At 38.3% G+C, this 14,079-nt stretch overlaps 1 protein-coding gene across 2 annotated transcripts; it reads right to left on the bottom strand.

Annotated features, from left to right (window-relative positions):
- Window positions 1–1,122: 1,122 nt before the first annotated feature.
- Window positions 1,123–5,852, bottom strand: LOC117762145 (leucine-rich repeat LGI family member 2-like). Of its 2 annotated transcripts, XM_034586645.1 has the most exons (9): window positions 5,545–5,852; window positions 5,085–5,417; window positions 4,802–4,873; window positions 4,589–4,660; window positions 3,974–4,045; window positions 3,785–3,856; window positions 3,004–3,173; window positions 2,405–2,569; window positions 1,382–2,217 (listed from the first exon to the last, which is right to left on the bottom strand). In XM_034586645.1, the coding sequence occupies exons 2-9, from the start codon at window positions 5,258–5,260 to the stop codon at window positions 1,382–1,384; spliced, it is 1,635 nt and encodes a 544-aa protein (XP_034442536.1). In that variant the 5' UTR covers window positions 5,261–5,417; window positions 5,545–5,852. The 2 variants fall into 2 exon arrangements, with proteins under 2 accessions (XP_034442544.1, XP_034442536.1); XM_034586653.1 differs by having other exon boundaries at window positions 1,123–2,217; window positions 5,085–5,849.
- Window positions 5,853–14,079: the final 8,227 nt, after the last annotated feature.

Here is a 14,079-nt window from a genome sequence, read left to right as displayed (position 1 = left end):
AATTTTAATTGGAAAATTGCACATCCATCAAGTGCTCAAGGTCTCGCCCATCTTTTGACTCTTTCAGATCTATTCTAAGTCTACTCAATGCACAAACATTCCAAAATGTACCCATATGACTAGTATGATAAAATAGAGTAATTTCATTCACCCTCTTTTTAGTTTTATTATATTCTATCAGATTTTATTTTTGATGATTTATTATCATATAGTTTCATAGTATACAGGATCCCGCGGGAATAAAGACTCTGGGTTTAAAGTGATCTGATTGGTCAGTAGTTGCTTTGTTGAGTTCTATTTCTTTCCATTTCAGCTGTTTCGCTATAACATTCAACTGTCTGATAATAAAACAAAGAACTTCTTCCATAGTTTAAATGCATTTTATTTCTGATTTCATATTTGGTTGTGTATCATTTGACTTCCAGCTGTTTCACCAACATGGTTCAGCCTCTTCATCTGATGCACTTCAGCTCTCAGCTCCTGTTTTCTTTTCATCTTCCATGTTTTCAAAGCATTTTATTCATTTCATTCCATTTCATATGCATTTTTCATCCCTTGCCACTTTCTAGTTCCTCATACAAATTCAAGGCAGCAACACATTTAAGCTTCAGCTTCTGCAGCAGGCAGCGATCCTCTGTTATATCCCAAGGCAAACAGTGTAGATAATCTCCAAGATAAATGAAAAATGTTAGTAAAAAGAGAGCAGACGTTTTTTGGCATAAAACCATATAAATGCATTCAAGTCATACAGCAGCATACAACCTCATGATTGTAGCAACACTTAATATTTGTATACATTTTGCATAGGAATCCGGAGTGATTACATTTCATTTTGCCACTAATCAGGCACTCTGTTCATACAGTAGCTGGTTATAAATGCATATTTAGTCAATAGTGCTGTTATTTTGTTAATAAGAAAATGTCTGTGTCATGCGCTGGTCATACTGGGAGGAGATGGCTTCGACATTTCTGTTGTTCCAAAACAAATCACCTCACTTAAAGAGTACAAAGCATGTTAGGGTAACAGTCTTGCTTGCAGTGGTCGAGCCAAACAAATTTCACACGGCACAGAAATCAGTGTTTTGTTCTGTTTGGTTTATAATATATAAAATATATCGTATATAATCATGCTGTTAACATTGCAAAGGTTGGCATTTCTGTCAGTTTTTAGTTAGCTGTTTGAGAGTCGATTATTAATTGCTAGAAATGCATATGAGTTGCAGAAACTTGCCAATTTTTTTTGGTCATAAACAAGATATATCTGTCGGCTGCATAAGGAGCATAATACATTGTTTGAGACTCTTGGAAACTTTGTGGCATAAACACAGTGTTGATTGGGGCGACCAACTCAAAATGTCATTAGTTGTGGCTTTGTGAGGCACTATAGGCTCAGATCTACAGTAATATGCTCAAAAACCATGGATTTGCCCTTGAAGCTGGAAGAGAAGATGAAATTCCTGCGGTCTGTGGTCACGACTGTAAACGACCGAGGCGATTGCACGTAAATGTCCTTGAACTTGCGAAAGGTTTTGGTCTCCGCGTCCCAGAGGTAGATCTGTGTAAAGGAGTAGTCGCTGCCGAGGGCGAGGTAGTGTCTGTCTCTGAAGGAGAACGGCTGGAGGACCATGGCTCCTCGAGACGGCAGAGCCTGCACCTCCGTGAACAGCTTATTGGCCCATTTGAGGATTTTGGAGTCACCGATGTAGCAGGTCGTGGCCAGGTACAACTCTCCGTCCTCCCGAAACGCTTTGACTGCCACCACGTCGTCCACATTCTGAATCTCACCATGGAGAATGAACTTCAGGGAGCTTTTGTTCCACAGGTAGATAACAGGTGACTGAGATCGACTGGCTAAGATGAGGTAGGACTTCCCGTCCACTTCAACAAACTCAGCGTCCGTATCGCGAAACCACTCGTGGAGAAACTGGTAGGAGTTAAAACCAGTTTCATTGCGGTCTGGCTGGTCGATCCACTTGTACAGAGTGGACAGTCCAGCCTTGGAGCTGTCCACAATCACAAAATACCAATCACCGTCCAATTGGAAGACCTCAATGTCATTTGGCTTGGAGATGTTGAAGACCTCAATAGTTTGAAACTTGGTGAACTTGTTTTGTTGATCGTCAAACTTATAAATGTGGGATCCACCAAAGAGCTGGGTGACGATTATCAGGACGTGGTTGTCGATCAGGACCGACTTACATCCGACAACCGACTTCCCTGCGAGAAAAAGAGGTTGTCAACAGAGAAAATCACTATTGACTAGGGAATAAGCTGTATCAGACTTTGCCTATCTTGGTTTGGGTCTTTTGACGAGATGTGTTGACATTAGAAAAATACAGAATATCACTAGCTTTGTCTTTTATTTAAAAAAAACAACAACGATTTAGAGTGTGTTTTGTCAAACCTGTGATATTATCAAATTTTCTGAAGTTCATTTCGATGTGATCCCACTCCATGACCACGCAGCTGTTGGTGTTGGGAGCAGCCATCGCCACATAGATGTCCTCTTTAAAGGAGAAGATGTCTGCTGACATGGACTGAATGGGAATGGACTGATGACGCACAAAGTCTGTGAGATGCAGACACAAACAGCAACTGTCAGTCAGTCTGCTGACTGAGTGAAACATTCAGGAACTAACTACTGAAATTACATTTATAAGCTGTACAGTCGGAGCAATCATCTACAGAATGTCGGTTATTTTGGTTTTAATATTTAGAACTTAGTACATTAGACTTCCTAATATCATTCATAACAAATTGACTCGTGTCTGTTTACATGAGTGAACAAAATCCTTTTGGGTTACTAACAATTGTATTTATACTATATTTAACAGTTTTATATAGGAATGAACTGACATTCAGTTTTTCCTCTGTTAATAATCAGATGAGACTCTAATACTGTCGTCTGGTTGAGTGCAGAATGGTGCATGGAAGCATCCTGTTTATTTATTCAACACTTTTATTGATTTCTTTTCTCTTTCTCATCGCACTCGTCGTTTTTACCTGTGGACATGCACTCGCCCGGTGGAATAGGAAGGTCGCGGAGCCGTTTGCCCTTCATATCACTGGACCCTGCGCAGAAGACATCCGACACTGTGGCGTTTGTGTTTTTCAGCCACGTCATCAGCCATTTGTTCTCACAGCTGCACTGGAAAGAGTTGCCTCGTAGATCCCTGGGACACGGCAGAGAGGGAATCGACATTAACAGCACGAGTTTGGACACATTTACAGGAGGAAACAGTAAAATATGAAATATTTGTTTTTATATTGATGAGAGGGAAAGATTGACAGAGTTTGAGAAGCCACGAAGGCTCAAGACAGTTCAGTGAATCAGTGACAAAGTAAAGCGTCTGTATAAGATCTGCCTATCCATCAATCCATCCATCCAACCATCCAACCATCCAACCATCCAAAAACATTACACCTATTGCATCAATCCAAATGACAATGTTGCATTCTACAGGGTAAAAACCTTCCATATATAACATTTTAACTGTGCAGGAACAAAAATAAACAAATAATTAGTTTAACTTGATGCGTAAGTGAAGTCTTAAAGTTTTCCCTCATTATCAATCTCCATCAAACCATTTTAAAAGTGTTAAAACTAAGTGGCATATATAATATTTCTTCTATTTTTATTCTTGAGAGATTTAATGCTGGCAAACACACAGCCTGAGTCAGCACACACACACATACACACACACACACACACACACACACACACACACACACACACACACACACACACACACACACACTGCTGACTGTACAACTGCTTACTCACAGTTCCAGCAACGAATCCAAGTCAAAAAAAAGATCTCTTGGCAGAAACCTCATCTTGTTGTTGGCGAGGGAGCTGAGAGACGCAGGAAACACAAGAGGGAAAACACACTCTGCTGTCAATGCTCTGTGACATCATCTGTTCACGTGACTTTACAGCATCAAACATTTCAGGGAATAATATCTGACTTACAGATGAGTCAAATCTCGTAGACCACGCAAGGCATTTTTGGTGATTGTTTCAATCTTGTTGCCTTCGATGAATCTGCTCAATGAACAAGAAAACTGACTTTTAGTATCGTGGACCAGCAAGAAGAAAAGGATTCAACACATTAGGTCATGTTTATGTGTGGATAAGTCAGCAGGGCTTTCAATTTGATGTCGTCTTTTTCCTTTCTGCAACTTTACTGCTTTTATGTGATCACGTTGTTATGTGACATAATCTTATGTTTATATATGTAATTTGAACACTTCTTTGTTTTCCACCACGTTTTTGCTTTGCTGTCAAAGCACTCTGTCAACTCTGTTTTTAAAGCTGCTATATAAATAAAGTTTATCATCATTAATATTATGGATATCGGAAAACATGATTCTTTGCATGTCTCTGAGTAGGCATAGGCTAATATGTGGCAAGTGTTTGGTCATAGCTGCCTATGACTGGGATGTTACTTGGATACTGGGAGTACACGTGGTCTGAAGATGTATTTACAAGATGATGGAAAACATAATAGTTCTTTAACTCTTGTAATAATGCAAAAAAATGCATGTCATTTTGCATGTTTCAATAAAAAAGCTGAATAATACTCACAAGTATTCAAGATGTGGGAGACCAGAGAAAGCATCATCTTTAATTGTGGTCAAAGAATTTGCATTGAGAAGCCTGTAAAAAAACAAAACAAAAAAATTAGTAACTCAACAGACAGAAAGAGGTTTATTATTGATAATCCATTATTACTAATCCAGTTAATCACTGTCAACCAATGAATCGATGGAGGTTTCACGTTTCACAAAGTGCACTTACAGCAGCTGAAGAGAAGGCATGAGTGCGAACATGCCCTCTGTGATTTCAGGGATGGATCCATTCACCATGCTCCTGTTGGACGAGACACAAACATTAATCAAAGTCCAACTCTGACTGCACGGGACATCTCACCTCATCACTCTGTAGCAGACCCACTGAGAGCCCAGTCTGCAGCACAGCAGCAACCGAACCCCTCTCCTTGAAAGCACCATTGACTGTGTTCTGCTACAATGAAGAAACAATCACACTCGGACTGAATAAACACTGTGTTGTTGAAACTCACAGTGAGTTGATGTCGCTGGGTATGGTCCTGGGCATGTGAGCAGGACCGACGCAGATGATGGTCTCCCTGGAGCAGGCGCATCCTGAAGGACATTTGAAAATCCTCTTGGATTCAGCTGCTCCACTAATGCAGAGAAGCGTGAGAAGCACCAGGAGCCTCTGCCTGGTGGGTGTCATGTCGCGTCTGGAGCGTGAAGAAGAGCAGTGAAACAGGAGCGACGGCAGCAGCTTATTTTATCTGCCTGGACGACATCAGTATGCAGCAGTGTGGAGGAAACTCCTGACACAGGCTGACACAGGCTGCAGCACTGAGGGCTGCCTCCTCCACTGCACGCTGACCGCAACGGTAGATTTCATTATGGATGACACACACAGAGGCACACACAAATAACACAAATAATAAGACTATAAGAATGGTACACTTATAACTGTTATCATAGGGTATGATAAGTTAATATTACCACTGAATAATGAGCTGATTCATATTCTGCTACAACCCCCATGTGCAGGATTTGGTGATTCAGATGTTGAACCTTTAAAGAAATTTGATATGTTTTCTAATAATGTGTCATCTCCATTTTCCAGTTCTGATCAAATGGGGTTGGGCGATGCACTAAAAAAACATTGTGTTCACTGATCCATCATACAATGGTGCAGTGGTCTACGTGTGCAGTTACTTGGGTTTACCACTAGAGAGCAGCTGCTGATAACCAAAACCCCAAGTGTTTTTGTCAACAAATAACAGTTTAGTACAGGAATGGTCAATACAGCCAAAAATGATACCAAAATACAAAGATAATAATTCTATATCGATAATCATAACAATAGATGTCACATTATTATTCCTTCAAGTTTAAAAACTGATTTTGTGAAGGTTGTGCTTTTAAACTCTTCTTTCTGAGCAGATAACGACAAACACTTGATAAACAACAAAACATTTTACAACTCTGACGCTGATCAATTGTGTCTTAAGCCGCCTCACTGTGCTCTCACTGTATATAATATAAAATCTTCCAAATTTGATTATACAACCTTTTAAAATGATCTAATGTACTGTAAATACAAATGTTTCTTCACAGCAATGTTCTATGTAACGATACAGTGGAGTCATGATGTCCAAAGCGTGAAGACACTCCCCTTGTGTGTGTGTTCTGATCCCAGATGCTCTGATCTTTGTTTCGGTGGCCACTCCGGTTGCTCCTCCCTGAGAATCTCTTGGCCTTCGCCATTTTTACAAATCAAGATGGCTGCAGCCCTGATCAGCAGTGACGTGAACATGACCCCCAGGTGGTGTGAGGTGTCTTCACAACATCCACAGGCTGTGTTCACACTAGTGTGTTTCACTATAAAACAGTTTTAAAACAAAAGCAATCCCCGTCCAGACAAGTGTTTGAGCTCTGTATCAGAAATAAGCTCCGTATCAAGTGACCATTCACGTACACTGGTTATGCGTGTGCCAGTGTACACATGGAGCAGTTTCTATTTACAGTTGGTTGCTTGGTTGCAGTAAATACTACTTAAGAGAAACAGAATTTCTTTTATTGGACCAACGACGATGTGGAACTGGTACTTAGACTAAGTCTTAGTAATGATGTGCATTTACTGCCGGTGGTCAAGTCCTGAGTGATAAGCTGCAATCAGGAAGCAAATCTGTGTGTGTTTAGAAAAGTCTCAGTTTCTGCCTGTCCAGACTAAAACTCCTGTAGTTTTCAAACTAAGACCTGGAAATGGCCTGGAAAACTTTGGAGTGGTGTGGACGCCAGACATTAACATCGGAAAAGTGAAGCATTTTAAAACCACAGCATGTTTTTACTAACTTTTACTAAAAATAATATGTAAGTTGTGCAGCATATTGTATTTTATAATGTATAATAAAATCATAAAGTCATTAAGAACAATAGTACACACGTGTATTTCTTCTAAAGTTTATTTAGTATTAAACTTTTTTCATTGTCAGTATTATTTTATTTCAGTTTACATTTTTTATTTGATAAGAAACAACCGTAAAACACAACTGTGAGTTGTGAATCCAACAATTACATTAACATTAATTTGTGAATTGTTGGATTCAACCATTAAATTATTATTAAACTCTTAAATTAAACAATAAATACGGTAAAGAAAATCATGAAGACACTTGAGGATTGCCCTGCCACACTATCACATTGTGTGATTATGAACATGGGTGTTTTTATTTAAATTTTAATAAAATTGTTGAGTATGTACATTAGCCTACATTTAATCTGTAGATACTTTTGTACAAAATAACTTGTGCATAGTCTGATCATTGGCCTGTTCCTTGAAAAGTTACAACATTTATTAATTCAATTTAAAATAGTTGGTGTATCACAGTTCTGTCATATTCCTAAAAAATAGATTTCAACACTACATTTTCTCTGTTTTCAAAGTGAAACACAATATAGCATTTGTCGAACAAAGTATTCTCTCAACAATAGTGTTGTTAGTTGTCGCAGCCGACCCTAACAAGGTGCTGACCTTTGCTGGACAACCAGTGGTCTATGAGCATGAGTGAAACAAAATACCCAGGAGGGAGCAACCGTACATGTCTGCCATTGCTGGCATAATTCTTGACAGCTCCACATGGAGCATTGCTGTTTTTAGGTTAGAGTAAACCCCCGAAACACTTGAGACACGTGCAAACTGAAACCAGATGACGCCACAGCAAACATCTCCTCGCCATTTCTTTCTAGACAATGATGAAGATGTGATTAACGATCTGGAAACAGAAATGTACACATTGTTGCATTTTGCTCAGGTCTGGGATGTCTGTACAACTACATGAAAACAATGAGATTGAGCTGTGAATCTTTTGTTAAGTCAAAAATCTTTTAACAGCGTCACTTCAAAATAGCTTGTGCAAAAAATAATCTCTGGAAAAAATGGAAAAATAGAAACCAGAGCAATTAAAGACATTTGTATGACAGTCTGCCATGTTTTTACATTAAAATGACACTAGATTCTTATTTTTTTGTTCATTGTCAGATAAGCTGGTAACATGTAACTTTAGTGTTTAATGTTATTGGCCATATATAGATATTTGCTGACATCACACTATAATGTGGTTGATAGAAGATTTATTGATACCAATGCTGCTATTAACAAATATATGTCTACGTGGGAGGAGTCAAAACTGCTGTACATTAAAAAGAAAGTCTCCTTATCTCTGCTAACAAATACAGTCTTGTACAACATGTATTAATGTTTATATATGCTACTTTTATACGCTGAACTACCAATGTTGTGTCAAATTAAACAAGGCTCCCCATGACATAGATATATCAATAAATTCATTTGAATAAATTCTGTCTATATGGCATCTTCTCCTCATAGAGTTACACTTGTAAAACAACTGAAACTGTGGAGTAGTATTACTGAGCACAACTCTGCTGTAACTGAAACCATCTCCTAATAAAGTCAAATAAGCCGTCAGTCTACAGGTCAGTTTAGAAGGTTGGTGCACAGTTACTCTGATATCCAATAAATACAATTACACTTCAGCTACTGCACAAATATTTCAGTAAACCGCGTGTCAGATGTATCCACTAAAACTTTACTGCCATCTGATGGTGGTATTGAGGCTGCTGGTTAACTTTGAACTCTAAATGATACTAGGGTCAGGGTTAGGGTAATCAGGCATCATATATCATTATTCTTTAGTAATTATAATTGATAATTGATAGGTAATCAATGAAGTGTGAGTTATAAAACATTTGTGAAAAATCCTTCATAATTGTTAATAATGCAGGTTTAAATGTTTGTAATATGTTTAACACTCAAAGATTTTTATTTTAGCCAGAAAGGCATTGAGACAGTGGTAGTATCATCAATAGCATTAAGAAATATGTTTATGATAATAAGAAAATTAGTCAGCAGTTATAAGTTAGTATGTTATACAAGTTATACAATGAAGTTGTACAATTAAGGTATATTTAGTTATAAGTTAATGTGTTTTTGGTCCAAAGGCTCTGCAGCTCGTTCGCAAACAGTAAATGGTCAAATGAAAATATCAAAGATCTAAAAAGCATTAATGAAACATTAATAAAGCAGTTTGTTGCATCTTACAAACCCTTTATAACGACTGTCTTATTTGAAAGTGGTAAATTCATGACGGACTTGACAATCTGTGTGAGACCATCTATTCATAGACCTTTGATTATGTTTATTCCAGCTGTTGTAGTCAGAGGAAAGGTCATATTGTGCAGAAACTTTATGATGTCTGACTGGCCTGGATAAAAAAAAACTGACTTGACCCTAATTTAGTTTTCCAATATGTTAAAATGCCTTTTAGGCTTCATGAAATAAATGACTCGTCTCTTCAGATTTGTGATATTTAGAAATCCAGCAGGGACTCGGTAACATACACTGACCATGAATCGTCCCTCAGTGAATTGTCATTATCGGTGGTTTCGGGTGACGCTCCAATCCCTCGCATCCAGTAAACCAGCTCACATCTGACACTTTCAAATCCGAAGATGACCCTTTACCCTTCAAACCACGGAGTCGGGGGGTGGTGGGCTGTGGGTTGAGGGGGTAACCTGGAGAAGTGCAGCGTCTGGCTGCTGGTGACTGCTTCACAGCAGGTGCTCCAGCTCTCAGACTTCTCCAGTTCCCTCTCAGAAGCTGCAGAAGAGTTCAGAGGTCGGGATCAGAAACTCTGCTTGATGGTGCGGCCTCGCAAAAAACAAACAGAGGAATCTAACACGTCAAGAAGTCTGTGTTCAACATTACTTGTGTAATTTATACCTCAGGGAACTATCTTATATCTCAAATAACATTTAAATGTTCCTTCTTAATATAAGGTAGTACCTCACTTGACAGTTAACCCATGTCATATTTGGACCAGCGATTCAATTTATGACTTTCACATACAGTATTACATCAGAGGATTGGACGCAAAAAACACACGAGACTCATCAGGTGATTTGATCACATCAGTGTGATTGTAAACTCGAAGTTTAATTTACTGTTTATTCTGAATCAGCCTGGTTGAAGCTTCTATTCAAGTTTTATTCACACAAAACCCAAGGTTCGACAGTAAATGTTCATCTGAGGCTGTGAGAAAAGATTCTTCTCAGTCGTCACAATATTCATTTTAACATTTACTCATTTTGTTTCCATTTAACTACTGGTGTTCATTACTGAGGTCTTTTTTTTAAAATATATTTAATTTAAATAAATAAATACATACATTTTGTGCCATTTCAATACATTTACTGTCACTCCTACATTTATTTGAGTTTTAGTTACTAGTAATTCTACAACTTCATATTCTGTATATTAATTTATATACTTTACATGTAAGGACTCTGATAGTGTTTGTCATTATTACTTTTTATATTTTTACTTAAATGTCAATTTGAATGCATAGTGGTGTCAACTCTGAACGTCTGTGGCTGTCAAACCAACACTTGTTAACGCAGGAAGATGTGCCGTGCTACTGCTCGGCCCGTCCTTCACTTCACACCCACTTATTTTTAGAGCAGGTATCAATTCTCAGTGATCACTGATCTGTATCAACATGTGAAGTGTGAGGCTGAGAGAGCAGCTTGAAAACACAGGGTTATGTTGTCACCACCCTTTATTCCTGATGGGTTTCTTTTGTTTTCTATTCCCTCGTGTGCTGTGTGTTTGTCTACTTCTCCTCTATGTTTTTGTGAGGATCATTTTAGGGAGAAACCTTACAGAGTGAGGAGAATTTGTGAAAGTGAGGTCATTTTGTCTTCATTTTTCTTTTTCAAAAGGCTGTTTTGATGGTAAAGACTTGCTTTGAGGGTCAGGGTTAGGTCGTACTGTACCTGTTCCCCGCCAAATCGCACCTGCTGCTACTCTGGATCCTTCTGCAGAGTCTCCACCACATTGTTCAACCATCACTAATGGTACAAAAGCTACAGCTACGTTTATTTTTATGATCTGTCACCGGTGCTACCTGCGTGTCCGTCTGCTTGTGCTTCATCATCCCCTGTCGCCTGCCACGTCCAAGTCCTCGACCGCTCGGTTCCCTGATTCCTCCGCCAGCTGCCCGCTCTGCTCCACCGTCAGTCCTTCTCCTGCAGCTCCTGCCAGTTCTGTACGATTTCACCCTAAATAACAGTAAAAGCTTGATTGTTTCAGAGTCTGCACATCAGCCACCGAAGAATAAAACTGGGTGTCAGAGGAGAAAATGGAGATCTCGTGGTGTTGATAAATGGTGCTCATGATTTAACACCTGCTGTTTTAATGTGGCCACTGTAAGAAACTGATCTCAACGTGCTTGTGTGAGTGGTGTCCCCATTTTAAATAGCTGCCTAATTTTATCAGCTTTGAGGAGGCCAGTACACCCCGTGTGTGTTTGTGTGTGTGTGTGTGTGTGTGTGTGTGTGTGTGTGTGTGTGTGTGTGTGTGTGTGTGTGTGTGTGTGTGTGTGTGTGTGTGAGAGAGTCATGGTTTTGCACAGAAAGATTTAAAACTTTATCAGCCCAATTTGAGGAAATAAATACCACTGTTTTTCCAGTATTCTCAGCAGCACTGTCACTACAAAGGTGTTTATATAGTCATCTTATATTCATGAAAATAATTTGGATGTTTCATCACGTTTCAAAAGATTTTAAAAGAGGAAAAACTTGTAGATACTTTACCAGCGCTTTACATTTAACACAAATATATGTATTTTAGTATTGAGGTACTGTTATGTAATGTGATAGCAAAATCAGTTGTTGACATGAAATCCAACCATGACTCAAGAACCTTCAGTTTACTGCTGTTTGTCTTTGCTGGTGGTCGATGCACTACAGGCTTTAGATAAATGCTTCAAAAGAGTTATGGAATACATTTTCAATTCTTTAACTTGAGTAAATGTATGAACACAAATGTAGAAACACAAATACACAATTCTCAATCAATTCTATTTAAGTGAAGAGTATTTAAGTACTTTAGTGTATATTTTTGCTTAAATATTTGTTTTAATCTGTGCTTTCAAAAGCTATAAATTAATTTCTTATAATGTTGTTTTTTAATGTCCCTGTGCAGCACCTTGAAATGTGCTTCATAAATAAAACTGCATTGCTTGTATATCTTACATTATTAATTATTAATATTGAATATAATAGTTATTAATATTGATGCATGAGTACTTTCCCTTTCACTGGTTCCAGTGATGCTATAGTTTCTACTGCTTCATATACAGTTCACTATATTTCGGTCCAGTGGTTCCCAAAATAGAGGTCAAAGCCTTTTTCTAGACTTCTATAATCTTTGATATTTTTACTCAAATTTAACAAGTTGGAAATTTAGAGAGGAAATGTATCTTTGGTGGAACAGCTAACAAATCACAGACACCTTGAATATGACAATAGGCCTCGATTAGTTATCTAATGATACTTATATTGCATAACATGACTAGTAACTACAGCAAAGACATTATTGTAGATTTGCAAAAAGTGCAATATCTCCCTCTGAAAGTGGAGCAAAAGTATAAAGTATATAATTAAGTATAAACTTTACTTAAAAGTATAAAGAAACAAAACACCCACCAAAAAATCCCCCTAAACTATAAGAGCAATGATACACTTGTTTCCACCACTGCCAGAAAAAATATTTATAAGAGGTTACACCATGTTATTGACACTGAGGGTAACAGTGGGATTTGAGGGTGACAAAGTCTTTATACTGGTGGCCTCTGTCCTTGATATCACTGTCAGTGTGCCCTCCACACGGAGCAACTGCCGGCCCAACCCCTCCCGGCTGCATACCACCACTTTGGGGCCCAGTCCAGAAACAACACTTGTGTCTTCAACGCAGACAGAGCTGCAGAAGCTGAATCATTAATATGCATGATAGATGGTTTATTGTCTTTGTTCCTGATGGCATCCATTTCTCTTTTGTCCAACATTCAACGAGCCCCACTTCAGCCCGGTGGTTTGGAGCGGGACTGAGCTGTGGAGAGGAAATACTGAGAGAAAACTTGTGCTACAAAAGCGGATGAATGGATGAAGTTATAGTAAATTCTTTGAGCTGACTGACACCAGCTGGTGAATGTTTCTCTCCATCAATGGAGGACAGATGTTCAGTGAGTGGGCAGCACATTGACGCAATCTTGTTTCCACAAATACTGTTTGTGCCAATATGCCAAATTCCTTTTTTTCCCTGGATATTGAATCTCTCCTTCTTTTGGGTGAGGAACCAGCTCACAGTCAGTACATTTATTATCCTCAGAAAACAAAATGTGTAACTTGACAAGTAATCAAAGTGCTTACAGTAATTAGATGATATAATAAATTAAATTTGTATTAATTATCTTTATTAAAAAATATACACTCATAAGTAGTATATGTCCATATATGTAGAAAACGGCAGATTGTAAATTGTATCTATATCTATATATGTATCTATATTCTACCTATCTAACCCATTGAGCATTTTATTAGGAACACCAGACTAATACTGGCTACTTCCTTTGCTGTCAAAACACACTTGGTCTAAATAGCATGGATTTCTTTACAATATTTCTTGTGACTATTGAATCATACAACACATGTTCAATTGCATTGAAATGAAGAATGAAGTAAAGATTTGTTTAATTGCACTTTTCACAACAGAAGTGCTTCACGATAAAAAACACTGAATATCAAACATCACAAGCAAAACGTCCAACTGAAATAATGTTATTATAATTAGTAGTGAGCTAACAGCTCCGCCAACCACTGTTGTTTCAGTGGAAATTCAGTAATAGATTGTAATAGAGGAGCTGTTCTTCCGTGAAGGTGCTGAATCTGAATCCGGTTAGTTTCATTAAATCTGATATAAAACTTTAAAAGTTACACAAAATACAAGACACAGAAATCATCATGGGACTTTCCTTGGGACTCCCCCATCTCTCTCTCTCTCTCTCTCTCTCTCTCTCTCTCTCTCTCTCTCTCTCTCTCTCTCTCTCCCTCACACATACTTACACTTTATCTCTCTCGTTCCCTCCCTTCCCTCACACACACTTTCTCTCTCTT

This window comes from Hippoglossus hippoglossus, chromosome 1 (genome assembly GCF_009819705.1).
Source record: "Hippoglossus hippoglossus isolate fHipHip1 chromosome 1, fHipHip1.pri, whole genome shotgun sequence".
Classification (NCBI taxonomy): domain Eukaryota; kingdom Metazoa; phylum Chordata; class Actinopteri; order Pleuronectiformes; family Pleuronectidae; genus Hippoglossus; species Hippoglossus hippoglossus.
This window is presented reverse-complemented; position numbering and strand designations above follow the sequence as displayed.

Excerpts from the sequence above, each read along its gene's own strand:
- LOC117762145 (XM_034586645.1), bottom strand. The coding sequence starts at position 5,260 with ATGACACCCACCAGGCAGAGGCTCCTGGTGCTTCTCACGCTTCTCTGC. Across the intron at positions 4,661-4,801 it reads ATGCCTTCTCTTCAGCTGCT|GCTTCTCAATGCAAATTCTT; the intron begins GTAAGTGCACTT and ends GTTTTTTTACAG. Across the intron at positions 3,174-3,784 it reads TTGGATTCGTTGCTGGAACT|GGATCTACGAGGCAACTCTT; the intron begins GTGAGTAAGCAG and ends GCCGTGTCCCAG.